Here is a 12,155-nt window from a genome sequence, read left to right on the forward strand (position 1 = left end):
ATTTGGTTTGGAAATAACATTGAGAGCAAAGGTCACAACAAAATAGTTTCAATGGGTTGTCTTTTTTACTTTTTGAATCATGTGTAGTTGTTAATTTTGAAAGTAGCTACATTACATAGATTGTTATTTACATTTGGAAATTAAAAGTATATTTCTGCTCCAAACCAAATTTCTGGAATTTCTCCAGTTCTCCGCTGCAGAATGTTCATCACTCTCTCAGCCTTCTGCACTCATAGGAACCTTTTTGTGGTTAACCAAGACTTATAAAATAATCTCATTCAGCTTCTAAATGTTTGCATATCAATAGATAGAAACGTCCAAATGTTTGCATATCAATAGATAGAAATAGCTGCTGTGACCTACTTGGGAAGGGTTAAGTGTAATCATGTTGTCCATAACTAAGAGTACTGTATGTTCTCAAGACATCTGCATCTAGGTTTTCTGCTGTGTTAATGTGCTGATAGAGCTGCTGCATCTAACACCATTTGTTTGCATTTTCATTATTGCTTTTCCCTTCTACTGGATGCAGCAGGCTCTTTCTCCTTATTTTAATTGCTTAATACCAGACAAAGCACAAAATGTATAGACAAAGAAGGAAAGACATCTCCTTCTCTTCTTTATATAAGGGAGGGATGGGGAAGATTTTGTTAATTACTAATTAGATCAAGAACTCAGTGATTGGCCAGTTTAGAAGCAGCAGAATCTGATCATTTTAATATTAAAGAGAAAAGCTTATGCAGGAAAAAAAAATCCAACTTGGATTTAACAAGCACTGCAAAGATTTGGGAAACAGGAAGATGGATGACTTGGATGGGTTCAAAGTTATAGACTTCTGAAGAATAATTCTAAATGTATTTGCATTTTCAAATCTTAATTGCATCAACTTGAATATTCATTTAAATGGAATCTAATTGAAATAGCAGAGAAATAAGAGAGAAATTGCAAGAATCATAAGGCCATTGATGTTCAAATAATTCTCTGTTGTCCATCAGAGGTCCAACTGGGTTGCTTGCATTTTCTTCCATAACCTGAAATAAGAAGATCAATGTTCAATATCAGCCTGGCAAAAACACAAAATGCTGCTTGAGGTGTGTAGTGTTTTTTTTAAAAAAAAAAACAACAACACATTTTTGAATCTGCTGTGATAGCAGCAGGAAAGCAATGTCCTTTTCCAATGTACTGTGAATTCAATAATTAGTTAGCATTCATCCAGACCAAAGAAACTGTGGCATTCTCACAGTCCCAAAGGAACAAACTGTTAGCAGAGGCTAAGGGTGTTTTATGATTCCAATAAGTAAAGTCCATTGATTGTGATTTTATTATAGTTCATAAGGAAAGAAATTGCATGTCTTCCTATTCACAATCCTCTATAGCCACCAGTACTTAATATCTTTCTTATTTTTCTGGAACTATTCAAACTGAGAGGCACATGAGGTTCCCAGCTAATGGTTGCCTTTTTCTCATAAGGTTAAAAAAAAAAAGCAAGTAAAAAAAATGGTAACAGATTATTTCTGTTACCACATTTAACATACAAAGTGGCAATGTTCTACTTTCCATTCATGATCTTTTTAGTGCATGGTTTCAGGGAATAATATAGTGGGACTTATAAATTTACATGATTTACAGCACTTGTATGGTGATTCTTTAAATATTTTTATTCATATTTGGGCCACAGCAGGTGATGAGAGGTTAGAGCACACTCAAGTCACCCAAATCTCTGGATATTGCTTTTCTGCTTTACCATCTGTGCCCTGTTAAATATTTCTGATTTTTGCCAAGTTTGGTCCAATTTATATGTTAAATCTGTTATCGAAAATAGGTTCCAAATGCTTGGCAGGCAATGGCAGGGGAGAATACCATGAAAACAAACCAATTTTATGCATTAGTTATTCATGCTGGAAAAAGAAACTCAGTTTCTTTGTTTCACATCTGCTCAGAGTTGCCTTGAACCGCAAGATGGGCAGCAAATAAATTTGACGATAATAATAAGAAATAGAACAACTGTGGCAAAAGAAAGCGAAAGTATTTCCAATAGAAATAGGAACCTTGAATGCAATGCCAAAACAATTGGAGAACCATTTAAAAACCACTGGAATTGACAAAGTCACCATCAGTCAATTGCAAAGGCAAATTTATTTGGAACAGTCTACATCCCGCAACAATACCTTTAACAACATCAAACATCCACATCACATCCCTGATCCTTGGGAAGGACTCAATACGTTGACAAAAATTCGAAACATCTGGCTTCTCAATGAAACATAATTCTTATAATAATAATAATTATCATAACAAGGATTCAACTTTCTGTATCCCACTGAGGCACTTAAAAGATAACATTTCTTCTTAAGGAAAATATCATTTCCTGAGAGAGATAATATGCAGCTGATTCTATTTGTAAAAAAGAGAGATCAATTCTTCAGATCAGTTCCTATATAGTTTGTTAACTATAATATGTAGATGAGCCATGGTGGCGCAGTTGTTAAGTGCAGTATTGCAGGCTAATTCTGCTGACTGCCTGGAGTTTGATTCTCACCGGTTCAAGGTTGTCTCAGCCTTCCATCCTTCAGTAAAATAAGGATCCAGATTGTTGGGGGCAACAGGCTGATTTTGTAAGCTGTTTAGAGAGGGATGTAAAGCACTATGAAGTGGTTTACAACACTAAGTGCTATTGCTATAACCAAGAAATATTTAAAGTGTAACCTAATATATTCAGCAGGGTAACATCTTCCTGCCTGGACTTAAATAATAGTATCTTATCTGAGTATTGTCTGAAATATACCTTAAATCTTCTACTTATAATAGCAATAGCACTTAGACATACATACCACTTCACAGTGCTTTACAGCCCTCTCTAAGTGGTTTACAGAGTCAGCATATTTCCCCCAACAATCCTGGGTCCTCATTTTACCGACCTCGGAAGGATGGAAGACTGAGTCAACCTTGAGCCTGGTGAGATTCAAACTGCCAAATTGCAGGCAGCCGGTGATCAGCAGGAGCAGCCTGCAGTTCTGCACTCTAACCACTGCGCCACCGTGGCTCCTATTAAACTGTTTTCAAATAATTCAGGTAACTTAAAACTCATTGTATTGCCATATTAAGCATCACGTATTACATTTGGTTCCTTTACCAAGATAATAAAGCACAATACAGACTTTTCAAATGTTAAGGTAAAGGTAAAGGTTCCCCTCACACATACGTGCTAGTCGTTTCCGGCTCTAGGGGGCGGTGCTCATCTCCTTTACAAAGCCAAAGAGCCAGAGCTGTCCGAAGATGTCCCATGGTCATGTGGCCAGCATGACTAAACACCGAAGGCGCACAGAACGCTGTTACCTTCCCACCAAAGTGGTCCCTATTTTTCTACTTGCATTTTTACATGCTTTCGAACTGCTAGGTTGGCAGATGCTGGGACAAGTAACGGGAGCTCACTCCGTTACGCCAAACTGCTGACCTTTCTGATCAACAAGCTCAGCGTCTTAGCCACTGAGTCACCACGTCCTTTTTAAAATGTTATGATGGAGCTAATCAAGTAAAATACATGTTCAATATGCACATGTTCTGGAAGTTTGCACCTAAAAACGTGAACATATTTCTAGGTTACATGACATGCATGCCAAGGAGTTGAGCCTCACTCTGAGTGCTAGAGTCCTTAGTGTTCTCTGAGCTTGGATGTTTGCTTGTAGAGATTTTATTTGGTCTCTAAGTAACATCTTATTGCTAGAAAGGAGTGGGGTTTCCTGTCTGTTTATATTCAGTACCTTGACTTGTCATTGTTGGTAGGAATATAGTTTTCCTCTGTAGTTCCTAGGCTGCTGTTTGCTTGTCTAAGATATTAATGTCTATGAACAGAAACACCTGGTAATGAAACATCTGCAAGCAAATAGCCAACTCAAAGAGGATTCTACATATGCAAATAGTCCTCAACTTACAATAGTTTGCTTAGTGACTGTTTGAAGTTACAACATCACTGAAAAAAGGTGATTTATGACCTTTTTCACACTTATGACCGTTGCAGCATCCCCATGGTCATATGATTTATAGTTGGATGCTTGACACTGACTCACATTTCTGGTGGTTACAGTGTCCTGGGGCCATGTGATCACCTTTGGTGACCTTCTGACAAGCGAAGTCAAGGGGGAGATCAGATTCAGGTTATTAGTTTAACAACTGCAGTGATTCCTTTAAGAAATGTAGCAAGAAAAGTTGTAAAAATGGGGCAAAACTCACTTAACAAACGTTTCACTTAGCAAACATAAATTTTGGGCTCACTTGTGGTCATAACATGAGGGCTACCTGTATTCCTTTCGAATGGTATCATTCCGAATGACATATAATTCTCATCTTAAAAACTCAGATAAAGGCAAATGATATAAATAATGTAAACAAGAATAATCCAAAAAAAAAAACCATTGAAAAAACTACACGTGAAAAACAGGAATGCAACAATAAATGCCCCCAAATAATATAATGCCCCCTTATATTAACAAACATCAATATTTTTAAAAAATTCTACAGAATTGTGAAAAATGTATATAAATTTTCATGAAAAAAAGTGATGGACAGGCAGCAAAATAAAACACAGGTTGGAGACAAAAGTAAGTTTACATAGAACAAAAATTTACAGATTTATCATCCCTAACTTGGATTCAGGCTATTGAGATACTGGGATATTAAGGCCTTTTATACTTAAGGAAAGTGTTAACATTTCTAGTGAATGCATACAAGGATAGAGACTTTATAGCAGTGATCCCCACTTTTGGAAATTTTTTTCCTACTTCTTCCTATCCAAAGAAACAATACAAATCCATTTTCTTAGGTGCCTACAGACTAACATTTAACAGTATAGATGCAGCCTAATTCATGGTTGAAATAAGAGCCAAAGGATATGCATTCAGCTTGATAATGTACACTACAAGTTAATTTCAGTATGGAACATGATTCTGCATGTATGCAATATATAATATTCTTACACAGAATAGAGTAGAGTAGAGTAGAATAGAATAGAGTAGAGTAGAGTAGAGTAGAGTAGAGTAGAGTAGAATAGAGTAGAGTAGTGTAGAGTACAATAGAATAGAATAGAATAGAATAGAATAGAATAGAATAGAATAGAATAGAATAGAATAGAATAGAATAGAATAGAATTGGAAACAGAGTTGGAAGGGACCTACCCCTGCCTAGGCAGGAAACCGTACACCACTTCAGACAAATGGTTATCCAACATCTTTTTAAAAACTTCCAGTGTTGAGGATTCACAACTTCTGGAGCCAAGTTGTTCCACTGATTAACTGTTCTGTCAGGAAATACATGCAGTAATAAAAATGATAGGTAACCCACAAACAGGGTTTTACAAATGGATTTTATAAAACAAAAGCAAGACTGGGCTTATGTAAATCTCTTCCTTCTTTATTCACTTAACCACAAGAAAATTGTAATGCTGTCTTCAAATAACTGAAAATCAAGTTTTACTAATATCGGTACATATGCAAAGTGCTGAGACTAATTAATTTCTAGGGGAGAGTGGAGCAAATGCTTAGATTTCTCTAAGCGTAACACAGATAATTTAACAATATAAATAGCTACTACTAAGCATCAGTTTATGATTCGCTAAATTTCCTACTTTGTGGTTTTGTGAGTTTCCTGGCTCTCTTGTCACTTTATCAGCTGCCGCTGGTGAGATGATAATTTCACAGTGTGATTACATTATGTTTTGACCTGATAGAAATACAGATATGACCTAGGCAGGGAATTTTTACAACATTTGATCAGAGGTGGTGTTCAGCAGGTTCTGACCAGTTCTGGAGAACCAGTACTGGAAATTTTGAGTAGTTCGGAGAACTGGCAAATGCCACCTCTGACTGGCCCTGTCCCCATCTATTCTCTGCCTCCCGATTCCCAGCTGATTGGCTGGGTCTTCTTTTGTTGCTCGCATAGGAGAACCAATCTGGAAAGCATGTTAGCGGGATGGGGAGAGAATGGGATTTTGCAGGAGTGGGGTAGGAATGGAGATTATACAGTATTCTTTCCCTGGCATCCCCACCAAGTACACCCACCAAGCCAAGCCATGCCCATCAAGCCATGCCCACAGAACCAGTAATACATTTTTTTGAATCCCACCACTGCATTCGATATTGAATATACCACATATATTTAAGTCCATTCACTTTAATTATACAGATAGTCCTCAACCCTACAACAGTTCATTCAGTGACTATTCCAAGTTACAACAACACTGAAAAAAGTGATTTGTGACCATTTTTCACACTTATGACCATTGGAGCATTCCTGTGGTCACATGATCAAAAATGGGTGCTGGGCAACTAGATCATATTTATGACGATGATTATTTAAATCATAATATTTATGATTGTTTATGAATCCCACCACTGATAAGTTGATGACTACCTGATTTTGCACTTATTTATCCTTGAAATGAGCCAGTTTTATTAATCATAAATATAAGTATCTTATTTTTTTTGGGGGGGCGGGAGAAGTGGATCTATGATTCCTCTGTCCAAATCCTTACCAAAAGCTTTCTCTCCTCCTATTTTTATATACAGAATAATGTGAAACCACAGCTGCCAGTTCTTTAATGGATATTGGCCTTCAGACAAATTCAGTTCTTGCCAAGCATAGAAATGGAAGCTGAAATGTATTGGCATAGTATATCATAAGGTTGGCCTTTTGGAGTTGACAGGGAGAAAATTTGTCAATGGGCAGATTTTCTAGGTGCCATCCAAGAATGTTTGGTATGACACCCCTTTTTAACATTATGATTGGTTGCACAATCAGCCTGATGTTTAGACTGGATTTGGCATTTCTATCCACCTATCAAGTCTTTCCCAAACAGATAGGATAGGATAGGATAGGATAGGATAGGATTAGATAGGATAGGATAGGATAGGATAGGATAGGATAGGATAGGCAGACTTGTTGTTTGATGAGGTTTAAGTTATTGTGGCATGTTTCCCCAAAAATAAGACCAGGTCTTATATTAATTTTTGCTTCAAAAGATGTATTAGGACTTATTTTCTGGTTAGGTCTAATTTTTGGGGAAACATGGTCTAAGCTATTCTGAGTAAATTTCTGCAATTGTCCAATGATTTCGTCAGTGCTGACAAGTGTTCAAATTGTGCTCCGGTTGTCTGGGACTACACTCAAGGCACCTATTACTATTGGTACCATCTTTGCTTTCTTTGGCTACAGTCATTCAACTTCTATTTGCAGGTCTTTATATTTTATGGTTTTCTCCAGTTCTTTCTCTTCTTTTCTACTGCCTCCAGGAACTGGCACATCCACTATCCAGACCCCCAGTCCATGGGCTAGCACCGATCTGTGGTATGCCAGCAACCAGTCCACACAAATAAGCAAAACTCCATTCGTAGGATGTAGACAGCATGCAAAACCATGGCCCCTCCGGTCCACAGAAAAATCTTTCTCCACTGAATGGATCCCTGGTGTCCAAAAGGTTGGGGGCCACTGCAATAAGCCTTCACAGTATAGTAGCTTTGGTGCATCTTCTTCACAGTCCTTCAGATATTCTTCCAATGCCTCTTTTTCCCCCTTGTCTGGTGTATTTGCAACATTCCACGCTCACCTATGCTCCTTAATAAGTACAGCCTGTCAGCACTGCTGCATGGATGAAGGTTATGATTCAATGTCATGATTTCTCTGGTTTGCCTATCCAGACTGCTTGAACCCAGTCCACTACTCCAGCTGTGTATCCAATGACTGGAATTGCCACATGTTAATTGCCTTGATGATTATTTCCTCTGCTGAGTTTGGGTATATGTTCCATTTAAGCCGTATGGCCTTTTGTTATTGACAGATGGAAATTTTTGTCAATGTGTTATTTTTAGTAATAGACAGACTGTTTGTAAGTTGGGTTCCAACTTACAAACAAGTTCAAGTTAAATACAGAATTGGGAACAATGAAACTCATTCTTAATCCAGGGACTGCCTGTACTTAGCTTTATTGGGCTGGGTTTATTTTTAATTTAACCTGACCCTGAATTCAGACCATATGAGCATTTTTATTACAGCTCACAGACCCTGACAACACAAAAATACAATGTGGCATGCATATAAAAAGATTCATGATTGCAGTTAGTTTATTTTGATATTAAAGTACTCATGTTGCAGTCTAGAATTGCAAACTTCCCAAATGCAATAATTATTTTAGGATTTTTATCTGTCAAAAGAAGTTATACAGAGAGTTCTTCTGCCTGCCCATGCAATGGGCTAAAAAGAGGTGCTAGTGTCTCATTAAAAATATTTCAGTCAAATTTCAATAAAGCAAAACACAAGTCCATAATTCAGTGCTCCTATTTTTTTTAGCATGATGGATTCCTGGGACTGACCTTTCAACACTGCTGATGACCACATATCGAACAAGTATAATACAAAAGCTCTGTGAAATGTGTTGTTTATAAGCTGATTATACACATACAAAAATGCTGGTTTAAAGCAATATTTTCTATGACCCAGTTATGATTAGGGTGACCCTTCACTGCACTATTTATGATTTTATATGAAGAATCCATTGCCTAAGAACTACCATTGCCTGTGCTTTTCTCAAAGACTTCAGCATTTTAGTTGAAAATCCCAGTTTTGGTCATTTAATTCCATGTGGTGTTTCCAGGAAGAAGAGTAGGATTATGTCAGAATGAGATGGACAAATCTAGAGGTTGAAAATGGGCTTTTAGTCAACATTAAACACAATTGCTATGCTCTTATTCTAGGTTCATGAGCCTGGAATTGCTGTTGGTGTCTAAAGAACTATCAGGGAAGGTCTTCCAAGCAGACGTCCAGAACTCAGTTCTAGAATGAGTAAGAGGACCCACCAGGATGGGTTACCATATTTTGAAGAAAGTGAAAATACTGTGCAATTCTTGGTGCTCTCTGAGCTTTGTTGTTTTCTTACAGACATTTTATTACCAATCTGTGTAACATCTTCAATGCTAGAAGGGAATGGGATTTGCTCTCTGTTTATATGCAGTAGCTTACCCTGTTATTGTTGGTAGGGCTGTTGTTTTCTCCTTGATAGTTTCTTGATCAGGCTGTTGTTCACTGCTTGATTGTTTGTCTCTGTTAATCTTGGTACTATAAGTGAAATAATACACATGATCAAGGAAATGAACCCTTCCCATAGTAATGTTGAGTTTGCTCTGCAAAATTATCTAACATAATTATTTCTTTCATCAATGTACAGAAAAATAACTTTTCCGGGTCTCTTAAAAACTTGGGGTGCAGTCTTGTTCTAGTCCTCCAACTTTATTGTTCCATTGATCACTTCCACTGACCCAATTTGACACTGGAATGGAAAGTGTAACCACTATGGGAGAAAACGTCTATTAAGAAAGAAGACAAAGGAACCGAGCAACTTATAAGCATTTTTAAGCATTTCTTGAAAAAGGGGACAATAGAAGAATCATTTTCCAGTCTCCAACACTTAAGGAAATAGCTGCTATTGAATCTTCACACCTCTTCAGTGTGCTTTGAAAGGAAAAAAAAGCAATAGCTGGCTTTTTGGGATTGATTTCCATAGCATAAGAACTGATATTTTTTTTCTCCTAAGTTCAAGAGAGGATCATTTTTACTAAGATTGCCAACTAACGCTTTGTCTAAAAATCAAGTTCCATTCTTTTCGCCTTATTCTTAACCATAAAAAGACTGGCTTTTAGATTTAGCTGAATGCTTTTCATAATACAATAACAATTGAAAGACAATAACATTCCAACAAGCGACTGCATAGTTCTATGTTTTTCTTTCGTCGATTATAATAAAATCTTTTTTAAGAGGTTGTTGGTTCAGGTATCAGCTAGAATATACAGTAAGTAGTCAATCCCAGTTCTGGCTTTAAAGAATGATTTTATGGTATTTTGTATAAACTGTTGATACGAATACTGGTAATCCTCAAGTTACAACAGTTCATTTAATGACCATTCGAAGTTACATCACTGAAAAAAGTGACTTGTGACCATTTTTCACACTTACAACCATTACAGCATCCCTGTGATCAGGTGATCAATTCAGATGCTTAGCAACTGATTCATACGTATCAGGTGATCAATTTATATGCCGGTCGCAATGTCCCGGGAATCATGTGATCACCTTTTGCAACCTTCTGACAAGCAAAGTCAATGGGGAATCCAGATTCACTTAACAACCATGTTACCAATTTAACAAGGGCAATGATTCACTTAATGACTGTAGCAAGAAAGGTTGCAAAATGGGGCATGTCTCGCTTAGCAATGGAAATTTTGGGCTTAATTGTGGTCATAATTGTAGGTACTAGAGGCGTTTTCAGTCTCTGTTAGTATTACTGTAAGTCAGTTAGTATTTCAGCAGTGCTAGTAAAGGCAAGTATTAGTGAATGAGGGGATAAACCTCTACCATTCTCTACTGTCACAATTGTTTAAAATGTTCTTCGGCACCATATACCATGAGAAAAATTACCATAATATGATGGCGAATGAGAAGGCTCTTGATAGAAGTATTACATGTAAGACTTCTCATTTTAATTATTTCCTTTTTTTTCCCAAGGAGGGAGAAACTGAAAGGCTTATTCCCTTAGTGCCCTAGCAGAGTTTTCCTGTTTCACCTTTGCTAGGCTTTTAAAATATATAATAATATATAAAACTTTTTTTCACCTGGGGACATGTAGATACATAATATTGGGGGGGGGGATCACTGGTATGGATCACAGGGTGAGGATATTAACCAACTTTTTCCTTCTAGCAAACTCCAGAATTCCCTATTAAAAATAAATAAATAGCATGTAATAAATACATGAATCCAGAATGTAATAATAACTTACACAAATCTGAGAACATGAACAGATGCTTTTTAATAACTTGTGTACTCATGCACACGAGGAAGGCTGTAATTCAGAATCCAAAATCACACAGCAAACTTTTTAGGTATAAACTGAAGTTTACTTGGGGTATAAGATAACATGAGAAAAAGAAGACAACCAGCAAGCATGCAGAATTATAAATAAAATAGCAGTTAAGATGCTGCGCTTGTGGACAAGAAGGTTGGCAATTCGAGACCCAAGCGCCATGCGACGGGATGAGCTCCCATCCTTGCCCCAGCTCCTGCCAACCTAGCAGTTTGAAAGCATGCAAATGCAAATAGATAAATAGATACCACTTCGGTGGGAAGGTAACAGTGTTTCATGTGCCTTAGCGTATAATCCTGCTGGCCACATGACCACATAAATGTTTTCGGACAGCATTGGCTTCTTCAGCTAAGAAATAAAGATGAGCATTTCCCCCAACAGTTGGAAACAACTGGTCAGGGGAAATCTTTAAAGGTAGTGTTAGTATTCATCGTTGGAGCTTCTTCTCTGGCCTGTCTCTAAGCACTGACATGTCTGACTTTAACATTTAAGCTACTCCTATGTTATGGTCATGGCTGCTTCATCTAGGACTCCAGGGATTAAGGAAAATCCTGTTTGGCCTGAGACACTTTCACAACACTCTGTGAAGGTTTTAGTCCTGATTGCAGGCAAGCCTGTCCTCCTTTTGACCAGTTTCACTCCTATTACTGTGTTTTCCCCATCATTCTGTCTCAGGAAAGCATTGGCATATCACTTTTCTTTATATAGGGAGCTAAATTACAAAAATGCAAAATACATGCAGACAAAACAAGCTAACCAAATCAATTATTTACCGCACGAACTCTCATTGTTTCTATACTTGCCTTTACTAGCACTGTTGAAATAGTATAATGGTTAATATCTTCACTTAGTATATAAAGTTTTGCCGGCTTAATAATATATGGCCTATCTGGGAGCTAAGGATAAATTTTTTCCATTTAAGGTGAATGGAAGAAGAATAAATTAAAAACTTTTTAAAAGGTTGAAGGAGAAGTAGGAAGTGATATTTTAAAATGATATTTTTTTTTAAAAAAATAATCTGCTGGGTTTCAAATTGGTTGTTTTCCGTATACTAAGTGAAGATCTTAAATTACTATGCTATTTCAGCAATGCAGGTAAAGGGAGGCATAGATACTATTAAAGTACAAAATCAAATGTGGCTCAGTTGAAGGAGTAGTCCTCCCTCTGCTAGGTAGCCAGTGAATTGCTGAAGTAGCTTGAGGTATAATGAAGCACTCTATCCCAGGGGTCCCCAACCCTCCGTCCGTGGGCCAGC

General features: G+C 37.2%; 1 protein-coding gene across 4 annotated transcripts in view; it reads right to left on the bottom strand.

The window, feature by feature from the left end:
* Positions 1-838: 838 nt before the first annotated feature.
* Positions 839-12,155, bottom strand: part of LOC148132457 (uncharacterized) — a 63,091-nt gene continuing 51,774 nt past the window's right edge. For 2 of the 4 annotated variants that reach the window (XR_015748021.1, XM_087957732.1), the window contains 3 exons: positions 9,004-9,099; positions 5,169-5,290; positions 839-1,028 (listed from right to left, as the gene is read on the bottom strand). Coding sequence is in view for 1 of the 4 variants with exons in the window: in XM_087957732.1 (XP_087813858.1) it covers positions 967-1,028; positions 5,169-5,290; positions 9,004-9,099 (280 nt within the window). In the remaining 3 variants the exon portion in view is untranslated. The remainder of the gene's footprint in view (positions 1,029-5,168; positions 5,291-9,003; positions 9,100-12,155) is intronic. The other 2 variants (XR_015748022.1, XR_015748023.1) reach the window with 1 other exon arrangement.

Source organism: Notechis scutatus, chromosome 2 (genome assembly GCF_049901735.1).
Source record: "Notechis scutatus isolate UNSWTSFEM ecotype Mainland chromosome 2, rNotScu1.2, whole genome shotgun sequence".
In the NCBI taxonomy this organism is placed as follows: Eukaryota; Metazoa; Chordata; class Lepidosauria; order Squamata; family Elapidae; genus Notechis; species Notechis scutatus.